The following is a 21,261-nucleotide window of genomic DNA, read 5'->3' as shown; positions in this document are numbered from 1 at the left end:
ACTCGTTCCCCCTTGTTTTTTTGAGGTAGTACAAAAATGTCGCGTTGTCTGCCTAAACAACCAGGGATTGCGCCTTGAAGGACAGAAGAAAAGCCTTTAAAGCTACATGAACTCCTTGAAGAGACTGATGTGGTAAGTCATCTCTTTCAGAGACCATGTTCCTTGGATTTGAAGGTGATCCATATGCGCTCCCCAGCCGAACAGTGAAGCATCTGTCACTATATCTGTGAGAAGAGACATCCTAGTGAAATTGCATCAGTTAAAGCAGATTTGTCTGACAGCACTACCGTTTTAGAGACTGCTGTGCATTGGGACAGAGGACCATCTTTTTTTCTCAATTGCCCGAAAATGTATCCCACTGATCTTCGAAACATTTCTGTATAGGGAGCATGTGGAGACGGGAGTTCAGAGTCAGAAAAATACATGCAGCCATCGATGACACTGTTCTCACTGTGGGGTGAGACAATTTCATGAAATAGTGACACTCCAGAAAGATTCATAACAGACTCTCCTCTGAAGGATACACTCTTGATTGAATGGTGTCGATGGTGGCCTTAAAGTACTGTATTCTTTGGACTGGAGTAGAAATTGGCTGTGATTGATATGCAGCCCTAATCAGTGGAGAAGACTGCTTGTCAACTGGTAATGCAGTTGGGCTTCTTGAGGTGCTCACACCTTGATCATCCAGCCGTCTAGATATGGGTAGACGAAAATTCTGAGTTTTCTGAGCTGTGCAGCTACCACTGACATACACTTCAATAAAATTATGAGGGCTGATTTGAGATACAAACGGAAGCACTCTGTATTGATAGTGATCGTAACCAAGAATCTGCAGTGTTTTTGGCTATTAGGACATGAAAGTAAGTATCTTGCAGGTCTATCAAACAGAGCCAGTCTCCTGGTGTATCTTGGGATAGATCTCCTGCATCAACAGCCAGCACCCGAAACAATTCACGACACAACAGCATAGCTGGATCACAATGCCTCTTAACAACCAAGTTCAGAGGCCGATACGGATGAGCCCTACGATGTCTTTGAGCGAGGCAACGGACCTGGCTATGACCCATTGGTAAACAGAGTTAACTCCACCTCCAAGATCCAGGTTATTACAGGATTTAGGAGGGACCACATGCCACAGAGACAACCAGGACACCAGCTCACCACATAAATATCTGGAACACACCCTCCTGTCAGAACCACAACAACAACAGAAATATTACCTGCATGCTCATTAACTGCAGATCTGCGACTAAGCATGCAACAGAACTGGGGGAAGCCATCCTGAACCACGACATTGACATTATATTCATCCCAGAAACATGGTTTAATGAATCCCTCTATCTGATGATTGACAAGCTAGGCCCCCGGGCTTTAAATCATCAAGAAAGACAGAAAGAAACGGCATGGTGGTAACATTGCCATCATCATCAGATCTTTTTCACCGTAGCTGAATTAGACACCTTCTCCTGCAACACATTTAAATATCTACACACCTACACACCACCATAATGATGAAAAACAACAAAATGATGAACTGTCACCTCCTCAACCACTTACCGGGCAACACACTCTCCTTTGGTAAGCACCTATCTGACCTGATATCACACTGCGCACTCTCACACGCCACTAATATAATCCTAGGTGACCACAAACTTCACTGGAACGATGAGAACGATATGTTAATCCAGACCCTTAAAAAACTTTTACTCGGCAATAACCTTGTCTAGCAATGCAAAGGTCAAACTAATAACAGAGGCTCAACCTTTGACGCCATTATAGCTCATGAAGAAATATTAACTAATGATAACATCCTCTCCCTGTTGGCTGATCAGATCACCACATCATTCTGTTTCACATCAACAAAGCGAAACCACACCAACTCGTTCACAGAATGCCCTTCATTGGAGGAGAAACATAAGGCAGATTTTCCTAGCCTATCTTGATAAAAGAATGGTCACTACTCCCTCCCACATCTCAACAACCAATCTTACAACACAATACAACGCAACAATGACAGCCATCCTAGACCAAGTGGCTGAAAATAGAAAGGGTTAGAAACACAGCCTCACAATCCTGGTTCAACACTGACCTCAACACTGATAGAAGACAATACAGAGCTGCAGAAAGACTTTGGCGAACCGATCCATCCATCATCCATTTGACCAGCTGAGAAGGGAACGCAGAAAATATAAAAAGCATGTCACGAAAGAAAAAGCTGCCTTCTTCCGCAACGCAATAGACAATGCCAAGAACCACCCCAAAGAGCTCTTCTCCAACAAACCTCCAAGTCAGCCAAAAATAACCCCCAGGTCTCAAAAGAACGGTGTGACAATTTTGCTAATTTCTTCAATGAAAACATCACTACGATTAAGCTCTCCCTCGACAATCACAGCCAGTCACCCATTGGAAACCAACTCCTTTAACACTCTAGCAACTGTCTCTCTACTGGAAGTCAACGGACACAACCAAATCCAAGGATCCCCCACGACACCCAGGAGATGGACAAAGTTTAAGCCACTCGCAGAGGAGGACATTGCGGAACTGATTGCCATGTCCAAACCCCCCCCACCCCCGGTTGACCCCCTGGCAAAAAACGTAGTTATTCCCTAACCCCTCTCTGGACTAAGATAATAAACAGCTCTCTGAGGACCACAGTTATGCCAGACTGCCTCAAACTTGGAAAAGCCATGCCACTGCTAAAAAAGATGGATGCAGACCTGAATTACCTAAATAATTTCAGACATGTCTCCAAACTCCCCTTCATAGCCAAAATTCTTGAGAGATATGTTCTCTTACAACTCAATCACCGCATTGACATCAACAATCTACTGAGCCTTCACCAATTGGGCTTCAAAAAAGGATGCAGCACGAATACAGCTATCCTGGACATAGTAGATGACTTACACGGATCCCTTGATGCAGACCGTTGCTGCTTGCTCATACTCCTAGACCTATTGGCGGCCTTTGACATTGTCGACCACAAGTCGGATCCCTTGATGCAGACCGTTGCTGCTTGCTCATACTCCTAGACCTATTGGCGGCCTTTGACATTGTCGACCACAAGCTTCTCTTGAACTCACTTCAAAAAAGGATCGGAGCAGACGGGGTGGTCCTTCAATGATTCACATCTTTTCTACAACACTACTTGCAACAAATAAAAATAAACACCTCATTTTCTGACACATTTGCTATAACTCTGGGTGTCCCCCAAGACTCACTCCTCTCTCCTTCACGGCTTAACATCTACATGGAGCCCCTAGCCCTCCTACTCAAACAAGCAAACATCCCCTTCCACCCTTATGCTAATAACGCTGTTCCTGGAAATTTCCTCACTAGGAGACTTACGCCGGTTAAATGCCACTATCAAAGAAGTCCAACACTGGCTATCTCACAATCACCTAAACTCAACCAAGATAAGACGGAAATCCTTCTCATACCCAACAACGAACTGGCCACGCAGATGCAAGCATGGCTAAACTCCTTTGATGCTCTAAACTGAAATCTAAACCTCGATGATTCCGCCAAATCTCTTGGAATGAGAATGGACCCACAATTGAACATAAGCAAACAAAGAATTCTGCAAAAAGCGCCTTCTGTAACCTAAAACCCCTGAACAAAATCAAGCCCTTTATCCCCCCAAATGATCTCAAATCTGCCATGCAAGTGCTGGTTCTGTACAGAATGGACTACGGAATTGCCACCCTCATAGGTACAAAAATCCCACTTAGTCCCCCTAAGAACCATTCTAAATGCAGCAGCGAGGATGGTCACAGGAATCGGAAACACGCTCACATCTCCCGCCTTGAAAGAATTAAAGTGGCTAACAATTGAAGGCCTACGCAGCTTCAGATTTGCATGCCTCGCTCACAAAGTACATCACACTGGTAAACCAGCATACCTTGCGTCCAAACTCAAAAAGGCTGGTCAAACGAGAAACGTAAGAAATACCGAAACCCTGCTTTTTATTCCTACCAAAAATCACTAGGAGCACTACAATGCTCCTTCTTCGGAAATGCCCCGAAAATTGGGAACTCCATCCCAGTATACATCCAGACTAACCCATCCTTCATAAACTTCAAGAGACAGCTAAAGGATCTCCTCCTCAATTGGCACCTCAACCAGCAGGTCAGCAATTGCCCAGCGTGATAGGGATTTCATCCTACCAGCATCTTGTCCAGATGGAGAACAATCACCCGGTGCATGTTGGCTTTTACACCCCGGTGTGTTTTTTTCCTCTCTCTGTGTTTCTCTCTAGGTAATCTCCAGTTTTGATTACCAACACTGATGGTTTTTAAACTTATTTTTTTCTGACTTCCGCTGGGACAATGTATTAAAGCGCTCTGATACCTTCGAGTCTTGCCAGCGCTATATATTCAACTCTTGAATAAATAAATCTGATGTAGTGCAAGCATTCAAAACTTCTCTCTTCTCTGGAGGTATATATTTCTTCTGTAACCTCGAAGAAGCAGATTTGGCTGAGGCCAGTGTGAGGAACAGTTCCAGAGATGGTTCTAATAGGCCCGGAACCAAAGGAAGGAGAGGTCTGGCCACTGATCGGTGATGAAGCGTCTAGAAAATTACAGATGTAGATGGTGTAGGTGCTGGCATTGCGATGTTCAATTTTGAAGCGCCTCTCACCAGAAACTCTGGGAAGGTGTTTATATCATCCACTGGCGAGACACTTGGTTGGGGGGAAGCAGACAGTGTTGGTTCATATCGGCCATTGCTGAGAGAAGAAGTTGAAGATTAATAGGCTGAATGATATCTTAATCAACTTCTTAGCCTGAACCTGGATGCATGATGATGTGTGCACATCTGGAAGATGGTCATGATGAAGAACGTTGCCTGGCGTGAACGATGGTGAGATCTGGAACACGATCTCTGTGTAGAAGATAATAGCCTCTGAGAAGGGGCTTGAAATGAAATAAATGAAATGAAATAAATCTTATAATGCGCTACTAAGCCCAAAGGCATCAAGGCGCCTACCATAAAACAATAAAAATGACCAAATAACCAGCACTACGGATACGCCTTTGAAAATAGCCACGTTTTAAGAGCTTTCCGAAACTTCAGGACAGACAGCTGAGATTTAATTTCTAGGGGGAGGCTGTTCCACAGCTTGGGGGCTACCGTTGAAAACGCCCTCACCCCCATTTACTTCTACGAACACGAGGCACCACCAATAAGCTCTTAGTGGAGGAGCGGAGGTCTCTGAACCGGCACATAAGGAAGCAGCAATTTAGTCACACCACCAGCCCCCTTGCCAGAGAGTGCCCCATAGGCCAAGCAAAGAGTCTTAAAGGCGATCCTGGACTCAATAGGAAGCCAGTGCAGGCTTTTCCTAGCAGCCGTGGCGGAGGAGAGTCTTGGGGCATCCAGTACAAACTTAGCCGCTGCATTCTGGGCAGTTTGAAGGCGCTGCACCAAGCCTTTATTAATGCCAGCATACAGAGCGTTGCAGTAATCAAGTCGCGTTTACGAGCCTGAGGGGAGAGATAATATTTAATTTTCCGAAGAATTTTAATAATGCCCCAGCAGGTAGCAACTGTCCTATTGACCTGCTGTGCCATTGAGAGAGCAGGATCGATCATCACTCCCAAATTCCTGGCAGAGTCTGTTGGTGTAGGATAGACTCCCAGCGAGGGGGGCCACCATTCGGCCGACCAGATGTTCATGTTTCCACCGAAAACCAGAATCTCGGTCTTCTCTCCGTTCAACTTTAGTGAATTGTAGATCATCCACTTAGAAACCGCCTACATGCAGTTTCTAAAGTTAAGGACGGAAGAGTTCACCAAATGAGAGAGGGACACCAAGATCTGGGTGTCGTCGGCGTAGCAGACTACCTCCATCCCAAACGATCTCACAAGCCTGGCAAGTGGGGCCACATAGATGTTGAACAGGGTCGGACTTAATGCCGATCCTTGTGGAACCCCACATTGCACAGGTGTGGGTGGAGATGGATATTCTCCCAGCTTGACCCTCTGCTCCCTCTGAGCCAGGAAAGAGGCCAGTAGACTCAGGGCCGCGCCCTCTACCCCTATCTCCCTCAGACGAGATGTAAGAACCGAGGGAGACAGGGTATCGAAGGCGGCTGTCAGGTCTAATAAGACCAGAAGGGAGGTGTGACCCTGATTGACCTCAGTGCGGATGTTATTAAGCACTATCGTAAGGGCCGACTCTGTGCTATGGCCTCTCCTGAAACCCTGCTGGGACTGATCTAGAAGACCCGAGGAATCCAGAAACGCCGCCAAATGCTGGTTTAGATGGGTCTCCAGCATCTTTGCTGGTGCTGGGAGCAAAGGTTGTGGAAGAGGTGCTGGTACTGAAACTGGAAGAGGCAGTGAAGGTGGTTCTAGAAGAGGCAGTGGAGGAAGGGGTGATGGATGAGTAGGGGAGTCTGGAAGCAATATAGGTGATGAAGGAGAAAATACACTGGAGTACTCAGATTCCGGAGATGACAGGAGACATCTTGGCCTTGATTTTTTTTTTTACCTTTTCCGCATGGATAGTTCTGACGTCGATATTTTCGCTACGTCGACACATTCCTTGAAGTCGAGTATCTCCTATGTGTTGATGTACTCTGTTACGTAGTCCTTATTCTGTGCCTCAACTCTGTAGTGTCCTTCAACGTTGACCTTCTATGTCTCGAAGTCGACCATCGTCTCCTCTTCAACGTTGGCCCAGCTCTCAATGATGAACATGCAAGTATTGTACCTTGTTTCGAAGTCGATGCTCTTGACGTCGACCTGGAAAAACATTTGTTTCTAAGTGGGTTTTTCATTTTGGATCTCCCACGAGTTGAGTCCTCAGAGGAAGGCGGAAGAGAACTGACCCTCTCCTCGCTCTCTGGATGTCCCACCTTCTGATTGCACCAGCTGCCTGCGTCACTCCTCTATACCATGGAAGCGAATCTCTCTTTTCCCCAGGGTGCGTCTGGAAAACTTCCTGCAGTGTCGACATCTGTCAGGAACATGGATCTCAGGAAGGTAGATGATACAGACATCATAAGGGTGTGACTTGACCTTATTTCCTCCACAGGCAATTCAGTTGTCAAATAAAGATAGCATTTTATTTGACAGATGGAAAACAATTTCTTTCAGAAAAAGGCAAAAAAGTTTAGGACAGATGAAATCCGTTGAGTGAAACAGTTGTCAAAAGTTTCCTAGTAAGATTTTTGATTAACAAAAGCCAAAAAGACTGAGGTCCGTGCTCCAAGATCCTGTCACCAGGAGCTGGAAAAAGGAACTGAAGTAACTGCGAACTGCTGGGAATGATGGGATACTGATGGTCTGGGCTCTGCACACTATATTCACATTCACATAATGGCAGCCTATAGGGCTATACTGTCCTCTTTTACTTCATCTTTCTCCTTTTTAAAAAAGGTATGTGAAAGAGCATTAAGTAATCAAATAGCTTTCAACGATTTATTTGGTCTTACATTTATTTATGCATATGTATTTATTACCCTTTTTTAAATGCAAACTGAAGAAACTGGCCATTATAGCCTTTCTTATAGGTTGCACAATTTCATTTCTTTTTTTGTAAAATATGTTTTTATTGACATATAGAACCACAAAAAGCGACATTCCCGCTTAACTTCCCTCGCAGGGGGCATGGTATCGGGCATACAGACTCATTGAACTCAGTTGAACAGTAAACTCTGGCCTAAGGATCACAGTTCGCATCTAGCAGGAGAGCATTGTTCAGATCCGACTCAAAGGCCCAAGGTTCGCAGCAGGCATCATTTCAGAGCGAGGTATCGCTAGTTCGCCGAGTAGCTGGCCTGGAGCCCTAAATCTGCATCCCGTACCCTTCCGCCAATTCACTGTGCTGGCATCGCCAAAACTCCCCCCCAACACCCCTGCCCACCCCCCACCCTTTCCCACCCGCTCCCCAGTGGTGGTAACTCCCATTCATTCACAGAATCAACCATCCAAGGCAACTCAGGTCTGGAACAGATGAAGGCCTCGCAAGGAGGGAGGGCACACCGCAGATGGCAAGCCGCTGGATAGAAAGCGGACCAGAGGACACCAGCAGAAGGAAAAATTCTTGAAATCATTTCGGAAAATGTCTGCCATCCTTTCCATACTTAGCAGTTTCCACAGCCTTGCATGCCATAGAGCGAGCGCCGGAGCCTCCTTTCTTTTCCAGGCTGCAGCCAGGATCAGTTTGGCCGCCCCCATACATAACCATATTTATCCGCTCGTGTCTGGTGTTTGAGTTCCGGGTCTCAAGACCTAGCAGAATGTGATCAAGCGTGTCCTTGACAGGGTAACCCAAGAACTCTTTAATGTGGGAGAGGATTTCCTCCCAGTAGGGACGGATGATCGGGCAGTCCCACCATATATGGCGAAAGTCGCCCAGAGCTCCACAGCCCCTCCAGCATCTATCTGAAGAGTCCGGGAAGATCCTTTTCAATTTGGCTGGGTACATATACCAGACCATCGTGGTTTTAAGATGGGCCTCTCGAAAATCCAGCGAGTGGTTGTGCTTCGCGATGTCACGCCACAGATGGGACCACTCGCCATCCGCAATGGGGTGGCTCAGAAGGTCCTCCCAAAGGCTCATATACCGTGGCCTAGGAGATATCGAGGTGGAGAGCAGGAGGTCGTACAGGAAGGAAATAGTCCCCAGCATGCTGGAAGTCTTTGCAAGAAATGCCTCAAAGATAGTGGGTGGCCTGGTAGCCGCATCTCTAACTGAGGGCGATAGTGCCCAGTGCAGCATCTGGGTGTGGCGGAATTGTTCCAGCGGAGGGACCGAATAGTCCCGCATGCAATTAGCGAACGTGAGTGGAGCATCCCCATGGAAGAGGTGTGTAAGGGCGTAGCAGCCCCTGGCCCTCCAGGCGTCGAAGGGACCCTCGCGCTCCGCAGGAGGAAAGGCGGGGTTAAAATGAATCGGGGTATATGGGGACGGGAATGACGTCCATAGTTCGTCATGGGAGACCGAGTCCCATACCCTCAGGGTGGTACTCGTGGGAGTGCTGACGTACGCATTTCTAGGTCTATCCTTCTTTGGCTTCCACGCTAGGTCCCAAATCGTCCTCCCCGCCACCGATCGGGTCCATGTGCAGCCAATGCTTCTCAGATTCGGGCTGCGACCACTCTACAAGTATCCAGAGCTGTGCCGCCTTGTAATACAGGTGCATATCTGGAAGGCCCACTCCGCCCTTCTTCTGAGTACGTCGGAGAGTGGCGAAGGAGAATCGGGCACGACCACCCTGCCAGATGAAGCGGAGCATTATGGACCGGAGGCGGCCAAAGAAGTCGCCTTCGGGGACTATGGGGAGGGCCTGGAAGAGGAAAGCAGTTTAGGTAAGAGGGACATTTTAATCGCGTGAACCCGCCCCAACCACGAGATGAACATGGGTTTCCAACGGCCCAGGTCACCTTGAATCTTCGTCAGAAGCGGTGGAAAGTTAGCGGCATACAGCTTACCAATAGTGGGGGTCAGGTGGATCCCTAAATACACTAAGGAAGTGAGGGACCATGGAAGCGGCGATAAGAGTCGAAGGCGGTCGGCCTCCGCTGCGGGAAGTGTAAGGTTGAGAATGTAGGATTTATTCAGATTGACTTTAAATCCTGCAACTTTCTTGAAAACACTCCAAGGCTTCCTGGACATTAGGAAGGGAGAGGGCGGGGTCCGCCAGGGACAGCAGGACATCATCCGCGAAGAGAGAGATCTTATGCTGTTCCCCCGTGAAGGGTATTCCGTGGATGTCCGGGTTCTCCCTAATCGCCACCGTGAAGGGTTCGATGCTCAGGGCAAAAAGCAGGGGCGAAAGGGGGCATCCATGCCGCGTGCAGCGAGAATGTAGGAAGAAGGCGGAGCAGTGGCCGTTCACCGCGACCCTCGAGCGGGGGTTGCTGTAGTTTGCCCTAAGCTTTGTGAGAAACGCAGGGGAAAATCCAAACGCCTCCAGGGTCCGGAACAGAAAGTTCCAATCCACACGATCGAAGGCCTTCTCGGCGTCAAGGCCTACCAGGACCGCCGGAATCTTAAAGCGGGTGGCCTTCTCAATGAGGTGGACCACTCTCCTGGTGTTGTCGTGTGTCTGGCAGCCCTTGATAAAGCCGGACTGGTCCGGGTGGATCAGGGCCGACATTAAGTCCTACAGTCTACGCGCCAAGATGGAAGAGTACAACTTGGCATCTATGTTAAGTAGGGCGATGGGCCTGTACGACGAGAAAGATGCAGGGTCCTTCCCAGGTTTCGGGATGATTGATATCGCTGCCTCCGCCATGGAACCCGAAGTCATTCCTGTTTCACCCATGGTATTGAATAATCGCGTCAAGAAGCCACTAATGTCCGAGGTGAAAGTCTGGTAGAACAGCGCGGTGAAACCGTCCGGGCCCGGTGCCTTATGTGGTTTCAGCACTTTTATTGCATCTCTAATCTCCTCCTCCGTAATGGGGGCCGCAAGGAGCTCGTTCCATTCCGCGGAGACCTGGGGGAGCGGATGCGCCCGTAGGTATTCCTCCTGAGCGGTCGGAGACAAGGCCTCCCCAGAGTAGAGTGCGGCATAATAGTCACCAAAGAGGTTCACCTTATCTCCATCTCGGTGCACCAGTGCGCCCATTGGATCCCGGATACCTCCTATGTACTCCTTCTCCTTTTTGTCCCTGAGTTGGCGGGCCAGATGTTTCCCCACCTTGTTCCCCTGGGAATAGGATAGGCGCCGCAGCCTAAGTAGGGTAAGTTCCACCCGGTTATTGTAATGGGCTCTAAGTTTACTCCGAACGTCCTTCAGAGGTCGGAGCGTCACCCTAGAGGGGTTCTGTTTGTGCGCCTGTTCGAGTGTTGCCAATTCCCGTTCCAGATCTTCCCGTTCAATACGTCTCCTTTTGTTGAGTGCGGAATTAAGTGCAATACACTTTCCCCGTATGGTAGCTTTGAAGGCGTCCCATATCGTGAGGATGGATGTGTCTTCCACTCGGTTGAGGTCAAAGAAATCGTGCATACTCTTCCGCAGCTCCTTGCAGTATAGTCATCCCGGGTTAAGGACGGTGGGAAGAACCACTTGCAATAGGCTGTCGTCCTGGGGGACCATGTCAGAGCGCTAGCAGGCTGTGGTCCGAGACAGATAGTGGAAATATACTGCCCTCTCAGAGCTCGCCTCGTAGGGATTGACTCACAAAGATATGATCCAGTCGAGAGTAAGAGTGATGGACATGGGAGAAAAAGGTGTAGTCCCTCACCTGAGGGTGGAGGGCACGCCATCCATCGAGAAGGCCTAGGTTCCCAATTATGTCCTGGGTGTCCGCGGCAAAAATGCCAGCGTCGGACCTCAGGCGCTGGGAGCAGTCCAGATCTCTGTCCCAAACCAAGTTAAAATCCCCCCGGACCATCAGCTCCCCCTCTACAAACTCCTCCACCTCCCGAAGGAGATCTTGCAGGAAGCCGTTCTGGCCGACATTTGGGGCATAGAGGACCAGGAACGTACATGTCCTGCTTAGTAGCACCCCCTTGACCATCAACCAACGTCCCTCCTTGTCATTCCGGACCCCCATCGGTTGAAAATGGAGGGTGGAGCGAAACATCAGGGCCACTCCCCTATGCTTCGTAGCTGCGGAGGACCGATAAATGAGGGGAAATTGTTTATGCTTCAGTCTAGCCTCATCTTTGCGGGCCAGGTGCGTCTCCTGGAGGCCCACCACGTCTAAGTGATGGTCAACTATGTACTTCCAGACCCTCTGGCGCTTCTGTGGGGAGTTCAGACCCTTAACATTCCACGTGCCGATGACCACTGGCATTAAAGAGCAGTCCTCCCCTCACGCTCAACTAGATGGCTCATATCAATCCACTCACGACCATTCCGCCCAGGGCGGGTCAGCCGTACTATCTCCCAATGCAGGTCACGCCCGTCATGTTCCAACCCTTTACAGGGGGTCTCTGGGAAAGGCCCATGCATCATAGTTCGAGTCCCCCTCTCTCCCCCATCCCACCGGCCCCCCCAACCAGCCCGGGGCAACCAGGCAAGTTCCTCACCACCCCCCTCCCCACCCCCAACCACCCCACGAACCAAAGTGGCCTTAGTTGTCCGCAGGAGAATCACTCCAATGGAGCACATAGTACAGTCAGGGAACCACCTCGCGGCCTGCCGCAACCAATCATCACCCATCGAGTTGAATCGCACACATACACACCCTCCCCAGTTACCACCACTCCCTCCCCCTTCCCCCTTTGCCCCCCTCCCCAACCCCCATACCCCCAGAAACCAAACAACCCCAACCAACAAGAAAAAGATTGTCAAAGGGCCCAAGTAGCATGGTACTTCTGATACAAACGAACCCCACAAGTCGGGTACGCCGCCATCAATTCTCCAGGGCTCCTTCCCGTGGTGTACTTCCACAGAGAACATATTGTCCCACAGTACCTGAAAGAGGGGGAGGCCCCGGCGCCCAGTCGATGCCTCTCTCAGGATCAGGCAGCTGAAGAACTGTGCAGTGAGGAATTCACTGTCGCCGACGCCACCGCTGCCCCCCGTTCCTGCAGGCCCGATGCGGGGTCCAGTCTTGCCGTCGCCGTCGATCCCCCCACTCTCTGCCAAGAGAAAGATCGCTGCCGCTGTCCCTGCCGAGGGCTCCTATCTCCGGAGGGGGGAGCAATTTCATCCAGGCCAAGGAGATCCTTGGCATCTTGCAAGGACCTGATCTGGACCAGTCTGTTCTGCCACCTGAAGACGATTCTGAACGGGTGACCCCAGGAGTAAGACACATTTTGCTCCCGCAGAAAGAATTTCACCGGCCGAAACTCACGTCGCTTCAGGAGCGTAGAGGCCACCAGGTCCTGGAATAGTTGGGGTCGATGGTCTCGAAATTGTAGAGAGGTGATCCCTCTAGCCTTCCGCAATATCCTTTCCTTGAGTTGGAAATCATGGACACACACCAAGATGTCCGGTGGTGGAGCTCCGGCCCCTCTCGTCAAGCCTACTCTGTGTGCCCTGTCCATGCGGATTCCTCGCAGGTCTTCCTCATCCAGGATCTGTAGGAAAAGGGCCTCCACTTAGCCCCCGCAGGTCTCCGGCCTCCCCTCCGCACGACACCGCCTGGATGCGGATGTTATTCCGGCGGGAGCGGTTCTCCAAATCCTCAGCGTGCGATTGGAGATCTAGGTTCTGCTCTGTAAGCCTGAGGACATCCTGTTGCAACTGATGGACATCGCCTGCTAGGCCCAGGTCATGCTCTTCGAGCGTCGCCACCCTCTCACCAATGCCATCCACATCTCTCCGAACCTCGCGGAGATCCGAGGCAAGCTGGGTGTGTAGCTCCGATATATCCTCTTTTATTGCCGCAAACAGTTCCAGCATAAAGGCCTTGGTGGCCGGGGCATCGCCGTCCTTTTGTTTGGGGGAGCTACTAGGCCAAGGCGGCGTCGATGAGGAGGTCCCCCCTGGGTGGGGTGGCCATCTTTGCCCGGCTTATCCTTCTCCTTGCGGAGCCTGCCTGCCATGTCGCTGTATCGGACAAGCTGCTCCAGATGCCCCGCGCACCTCTCTGCGCCCCCCTTTCAGGTGAGGGCACCGGGCAGACTAACCAGCTGACCCCCGCGCTGGGGAGACCAGACTCGGGGCCCCCGCGGTCGCAGGCGGCCGGCGGAGATCAAATGGAGGTAAGTCTCAGCTGCGCCGTGAGCTCTCCTTCTTAAAACAGTGCCGGGTCCGGGGGTGGGGGGGTCGGGGGGGGGGGGGGGGGGGGGGGAGGAGCGGGGCCACGGCCAAAGTCCACGTGCAAGAGCTGAAGGCCACGAATGCGGGCTCCGTCCCGCCAAGCCCCACCCAACGACCCCAAGCCAGTCCCCCGACCCGGACCAGATGAGGCCTATCTCCCGGCCAGCTCCTTACTCGGGGTCCCCCCCAGGTCCAACGCCGCTCTCAGTGTGGAATGCCGGATGCAAGCGTGTGAGCACTCCACTCTTCGTCTCCGAGTGGAGCCCCCTGCGCTGCCGGTCTTGTGTCGGCCAGGCCTGTAAGCCCCGGCCTCGGTTGGATCAGGCCGCCGGTTCCACCTCTCGCCACCAGCCGCGCCGCACAGGCCGTCCCGGTCGCGGGGACCTCGGCAGCAGCGCCACTCCTTCACCGTTCCTGGGATCCGGGCAGCGAGACCTCCGGTGTTCAACTGGGCGGGGGCCGCAACCGCCAGGCCGCCAATCCCCGACCTCAGGTGATGCAAGTCGACGGGACCCATCCCTCGCTGCCGGCCGTGCGTCCCAGATCCTCCCGGCCTCCGGGGTCCCCGATGCCACCGCTGCCTCACTGCCGCACTTTGCTTCGGGGGCAGCGGGATCTCCAGTGTCCACGGGCAGCGCCTATGGGACCCGGCGGCGGCACCTCCGAAGCCCCTCCGCTCCGTCCGCCACAGATTTCCGTGCCCAGCGGCCCTCAGCAGTCGCTCTCGCTACTTCCGCTCTCCGGGCAACTAAGGGCCCCGGAAGAACGCCTCCCGGGTCTGGATCACCGCACGGGGCTCCCCCAGGCAGTCCGGTGACAAGCTGTGTCCCGGAAAGGACGCTGTACAATGCTATGAAGATCGTGGCGCCGGCGGGACATGGAGAAACGTCCTACTTCGTCGCCATCTTGGACACGCCCCCACAATTTCATTTCTTAAGTGTTTCTACCGACCTTCCCGAAAAAGGGCGAACAGCTACACTTAAGGAGAGATATTATGAAAAGTGTTTGGGGATCCCCGCACATGGGTGGTACTAATCAGTGCTTATGACTTCAATGGAGATCCTCTGAAAGAGAAATCATAATTATGAATTATAATAACATTTTACTAGACATAAAAAAAAGAAAATTGGGAAGGTTAAAAGAACATTATTGTTAGGTGGAAATGCACTCCTAATTATCCCACATTTTATCTCACTTAAGAAATGTTCTATGACATCATTGATGTCACAACCTCCTGATGCGCCCTATGTGTAGTGAGCCTGGCGCGCAAGGCTAATGTTACACTGCCCCTATGACAATTTATGGTGTAATATAATTCCATGCCCTTGTTTCCCAAACCCCTAATTCCATTACGCCTGAGCTTGCAAGCATTCCCCGAACACGTGAACCAATGGCTTGCCTTGCTCTCGCAGTTACTAGGGTCTTGGCGTGTTTTCCCTGGTGCACGTTTAGACATAACAAAACAATTGTATCCTGTAGATTGATTCCTTCAGTTAGTTTGCACCTGCTCTTCCAGTAGGGTTAAGGCCAGTGTACTAACACATGTTGCCTTTTGAGTCTTGGAGACCGTTAGAGATTTGCAAGTGCACCACATGTGATCCTGCTGTATATATTGGACCCTGAATATGTTATATAAACCACGCCCATACATGAGCCTCTTGCTTGACTGGGGTATGAACCCTAGGCAAGCAACAACCACATTCTTCTCAGAGTAACTGGCAGGCAAACCTTAAATTAACCAATATTCACCCTTTGGTAGCATAGCACAAAGCAGTCAAGCTTAACTTGAGAGGCAACGTATGAAACTATTTGTGCAACATTTCAAACAATAAATTATTGCCACCACCACACAAAAAGAATTCACACCAGGTTAGACAAATAGAGTTCAATTTAGTAAATAAAACAACAAACATCCAATAAGTAGAACTTGAATCATTGAATTTTAAAGTTTATGGTGAAATATTGTGCCTAGCAGCAAAAAAGCACTATTAGGGATATCTCGTGGCGTCAGACAGGGACAAAGTCACATGCTCCGGCCGACCTCAATAAAGCATGAGCTGGCTACAGGGACCCAGTTAGGCCCGCTGAACCAAAGTACCTTAATTCTGCTTACGAAGCGCTTGCATGGATCTGCCCCAAAAATGCGTTGCAGAGTAGAGGCAATGAGTCGGTTCTGAAATGCAATGAGGTTGCGGTACAAGGTGCTGAAGCTTCTGCACTGAGAATCCTGTCGAGGGGCTAGCGATGCGAAGGCCAGTATTGAGGATGTGTGGAGCACTGGAGACGATGCGTCGGTTCTGATGAGCGGTGAAGCTGTGATGCGGAGGTTCAACGCGGTCGCCCAGGCTACCATTAACGAGAGATGCGAGGTGCTTGCACCAGGAAAAGCGTTGTGCAGTGTGGGTTCCGAAGGTGATGTATCGGTCCAGATGCGGGATGCAGTGGCTGTGAGTCAGTTCTGCTCGAAAATGCAACGCTCAGCCATGGAGACTCGTTGGTTTGGCTCAGGGATACAACGCTCAGAAGAGGATGTGTTGGTTCCGCTGGAGAAGAACCTTAAGCCCACTTCAAAAAGTCCAGGACCAGGGTGGCAGCACTTAGCAAGGTAGACTCACAGATGGCAGAGTCTAGGTACAAAAGGATGGTGGCTGGAAGTCTTTTATGTCCCTCAGACGTCAGATCAGGAGGCCAGTCAGCTATATCTTGGAGTGACTCTGGGTCCAAGCGATGCAGGTCCAGTCACCTCACCCAGGCAAAGGGCAGCAGGCAGGCAGTCCTTTCAGCAGTAGCAGCACATCAGTCCTTTCTCCTGGCAGAGTCTTTACAGGTCCAGAAGTGTACTTAAGTGGTGGTGTCCAGTACTCATACCCAATTGGGTCTTTGAAATGGACGAGACTTCGGAGACAGCCTCTGAAGTGTACAGAGGTCCTCCCTTCCTGCTCTGACTGCAGACTCCCTACAGGGGTTATGCAGCCCTTTGTGTGGGGACAGGACACAGCTTATTCAGGTGTAACTGAGGCTGGGTTCAGCTCCTCCCTCCCATTCTGCCGGGATGGCACAGCAAGTCACACCAAAGCTCCCATTGTGTATGGCTATCTAGGTGGAATACACTAAGCTCAAATGTCACCCACCAGAGACGTGATCAGAGACAGGCAGTAGTCACCAATTGTCTAAAGGAAGAATATCCACAACTTTCTAAAAGTGGCATTTTCAGAATTGTAATTTAAAATCTGTCTTCATCTTCGGTCAGGATTTTAAAACTAGGATTCTAGACACACCAGACTTGAGGGTCTGATCTCTTCCCAACTGGAAATTACACTTATAAATTGTAATAAGGTAATCCCAATGTTATCCTTTGAGAGAGACAAGCCTTGCAGTGGTGAAACGCGACAGAGTTTTTCATTACTGGGACATGTAAAACTTAATGTCCTGCCTTTTTTAATACAGTGCACCCTGCCGTGTAGTTTGTTCAGGGCCAATCTTAAAGGTCACTTATATGTATAAAAAGGGAGGGTTTGGTTTATTTTGCCAGGTTGACAAGGCAGTAAAACTGCAAACACAGGCTTCTTAGCGACAGGACTGAGATATATTTAAAGGGCTACTTAAGTGGGCAGTACAATCAGTGCTGCAGGCCTACTAGTAGCATTACACTTACAGGCCCTGGGTACAAGCGCCAAGAGAAGGTACAAGAGAAGGCACTAGAGTGGATCATCTCGTTCCTCGCTGGAAGAACCCAGAGAGTCTGCCTCCCCCCGTTCAGATCCGAGGCCACCGAAGTCATCTGCGGCGTACCACAAGGATCATCACTCAGCCCCACCCTCTTCAACGTCTACATGAGCCCCCCCTCGCAGCCATCGCACGCCAACACAACCTCAACATCATCTCCTACGCCGACGACACCCAGCTGATCCTCTCCCTCACCAACGACCCAGCCACCGCCAGAACCAACCTACACAAAGGGATGAAAGATGTAGCCGAGTGGATGACGAACAGCCGCCTGAAACTGAACTCAGACAAGACGGAAGTCCTCATCCTTGGACCATCCCCCTCTGCCTGGGACGACTCCTGGTGGCCCCCTGCCCTGGGCAGCGCACCCAAACCAACGGACCACGCACGCAACCTGGGCTTCATCCTGGTCTCCTCCCTCTCGATGACCAGACAAGTCAACGCCGTCTCATCTTCATTTTTCAACATCCTACGCATGCTCCGAAAGATCTTCCGATGGATCCCCACCACAGGAAGACGGTAACCCAGGCTCTCGTCACCAGCCGACTGGACTACGGAAACACCCTCTACACAGGAACCACAGCAAAACTACGGAAAAGACTCCAACGCATCCAGAACGCCTCCGCACGACTCATCCTGGACATCCCCCGACACAGCAACATCTCCGGACACCTGAGAGACCTGCACTGGCTCCCCGTCAGCAAGAGAATCACGTTCCGACTCCTCACCCACACACACAAGGCCCTCCACGACCTGGGCCCCAGGTACCTCAACAACCGCCTGACCTTCTACACTCCCACTCGTCAGCTACAATCGACCAGCCACGCCCTCGCCGCCGTTCAACGCATCTGAAGAGCCACCATGGGAGGAAGATCCTTCTCCTACCTGGCAGCCAAGACTTGGAACTCCCTCCCCATCCACCTCCGCCTGACCCAAGATCACCTCTCCTTCAGGAAGCAACTCAAGACCTGGCTGTTCGAGCAGTAGCAGACCCCCCTCCCCCAAGCGTCTTGAGACCCTCCGGGTGAGTAGCGCGCTATATAAATGCCTTGATTGATTGATTGATTGAAGCGGTACTACTTTACTACGCACTTATAATTAAAATAAGCCAATTGGGATGAACCAATGCTACCATGTTTAGGGGAGAGAGCACAAGCAGTGTAGCACTGGCTTACAGTGGTAAAATGCAAGGAGTTCTAATATCAGGAAAAACAAGGTGAGAAAAGTTGAGGGGGTAGGCAAAACATTAGGGGTAAGACCATCCTAAGGCTGTAATTTTTAACAGTGTTGAAAAACAGCCTAAGATTGAGTAAAAGAAGAGTGGCCTTTAACTGTAAAGGGATCAAGAGTAGCATGAGTGATGGAAGGGAGAGAGGAGACCGATATGAAGGTGGGTGATGTGGTTTAATGATGATGGATAAAGGTTAGATTTTGAAGGGTATACAGAGAGGTATGTGAGTGACACTGTTGTGGATACAAGAGAGAAAGGAGGAAGAGCTAGAAGTATCAGTGCGACTGGAGGGGAGTTTGCATGTGGAATGACTCATGGAGTGTTGCATGCCAACAAAGAATCAATATTTCAGTTTGTGATGAAATGTGCATTTTTTTGTGTTTTATTTTCATTATTGTATCTAGTTTGTTTAATTTCAGTGTAATGAAAGGAGATCTGTTCTAATTCTCATGTTTCAGGAGTTTATCATAATGCAGCTTAAGTGGCTTTGTCATCCAGCGATGATGAGCAAATGAATGTTGGAGCTGAAGTGGTTGCTTCATTGACCAGGGTTTTGTGAGGTAATGGGATTCAAGGCAGGCTTTGCACTGTTATTCCAAGGCAGATAAGGGATCACCATGTATGCTCCTGGTGCCTTAATAATAGAGTTACTTTCCAGTTTCCTTCATCACGTCTTCACTTCAGTACACTTTCAAAATGTTGATATCCATAAAACATTTTGCTTCCAAGAGCCTCATGTATCTGAAATCTTTCCTTTCGGAGAAATTCCATTGCACATACCAGAGCCCCTTGGAATGCAGGTCCTAGAGCTGCCTCTCCCCCTGGAGCTTCTAAAAATTAACCTGGCATCACTGTTGAGGATGTGAGTAAACTGAGAATTGGGGAGTTTGAGAAAACTACTTTTTACAATAAGTAGAACATGTTTTACATGGCAACAATATTGTTAGGAATTCATAACAATCACTATTACATAACTTTGCATGTACAGATGGGCTGGCGCTGACCTAAGAAATAGATTTAGTTACGAATGAAGATTATTGTTAAAATGAGTAAATATTACACACACCTTAAGTAATAATTCACAGAGCCTGTATCCCGATGAAGAGCTCCCATCTAGGAGTGAGGGCAGTGTTGAGCTTTGGCATAACCTTGATTCTTCCTGGAGATGATTTGCTCCTTCCTCAGCAAACAGGACACTGAGGAACTGCAAGCAGGAGGAGTACAAGTGTGGGGCTGACGCAGACAAATGTATGCATTCAGAAATAGTCTCTAAAACAAACAAAAAATAAGTAAGGTAAAAACAAAACATTTCACAGCATACAGTACTTCTTTTCCTTAGACAAAGCAAAGTATCGTCCATGACACTAGGCTGGTAAATTCTTTTGGCTCATAACACTTCAAACCATTCACAGCGTTCAAAATATATGTAAGAAATTTGTAAAAATACATACAAATAAAGGGCAAAAGAACAGAAAGCAGTTTCACAGACACAGTGAAAGCAATAGTAAACTATTACTGATGACAACAAATTATCTGGTTACCTGTTTGGTTGTTAAATTCGTGAAACACCAAATCCAGTAGACAAATGGCCAAACTAATTAACAAGCTAAAAATCTGAAGAGATTTTAGAACAGGGGCATGGTTGCACTATGTGCGTGTGCACATTGTGGCGGCGCGGGTGCATATGTGTTACAAAAGAGAAAAGTGTATACTTTCGCTTGAATTAGTATAACTTACCCACTATAATGACTCATATACTTGTAATGCTAAATTATCTTTTTCCCCAGACCAACGGAATAGCTGTACTGACAAGTATTACAGAAATCATGCTGACCAATCAGAAAGAAGTGTTGAAGAAGCCAAGGAACGTCTATAAAAATCTCCTCAGTCAGGTTTTTCTTTGCCCCAAATATATTTGCTGCCGTCCAAGGCCTGAGTCTCAAATCCACACCACAGAAAGCCAGTGGCCTCTCAGGCAAGAGATGAGAGGTGGTGGTTTGTCAGCAAGAAGATGTTTCAGGACTATCCGGACAGAGTCACTACAATCATTAACACACATTTACATGTAAATCCAGTTCTACTGCCTACGATTACATTGCATCTTCAATATACAGAAAAAAGGAAATGGAACAACATGACAACCACCTGTTGGAAAATCATAAGAACAAATACCAGAAGGAGTAATCCCTTAAAACAAGCAGAGCCCAGGTCTGGAGAGGGCCCAGGAAGCAGTAAGGGCACCTTCCCTAGGAGTTGAAAGGCACCATGAAGTGAGAATCTTTTTGACAAGGGAGGGAGGAAGGTTTTACAAAATGAAAAGGGGTTCGGCTCAACATACAAAAGAACCCAATCTCTTCATCTCAGATGAGAAATGAGTGACACAGCAACGACACAGTAACAGACTCAGAAGAGCCACAATTGACAGAAATCAGACTCTGGGAACCATGAGAAACAAAATAGAAAGGAGAAACAAATATACTAGGAAGGAAAAGAATCACAGAAGTACGAAGGTTTACAAGAAGCAGATATGACTAACAACCACAAACCAATGAAGGTGTCTGCTTCCAAATTAAGGGAGGAGATGCAGTGGGCTCCTGGGGAGCAGAAGCAGCCACACTTCATGCACTTCTGT

The 21,261-nt window shown here is 49.4% G+C and overlaps 1 protein-coding gene across 1 annotated transcript in view; it reads right to left on the bottom strand.

The window, feature by feature from the left end:
- The window catches only part of RTTN (rotatin), a 1,129,552-nt gene that overhangs the window by 270,258 nt on the left and 838,033 nt on the right, over positions 1–21,261 (bottom strand). Inside the window, exon 41 of the mRNA XM_086965450.1 lies at positions 19,696–19,898. Coding sequence (XP_086821576.1) covers positions 19,696–19,898 — 203 coding nt within the window. The remainder of the gene's footprint in view (positions 1–19,695; positions 19,899–21,261) is intronic.

Source organism: Lissotriton vulgaris, chromosome 4_1 (genome assembly GCF_964263255.1).
Source record: "Lissotriton vulgaris chromosome 4_1, aLisVul1.2, whole genome shotgun sequence".
NCBI classification, from domain to species: Eukaryota; Metazoa; Chordata; class Amphibia; order Caudata; family Salamandridae; genus Lissotriton; species Lissotriton vulgaris.
This window is presented reverse-complemented; position numbering and strand designations above follow the sequence as displayed.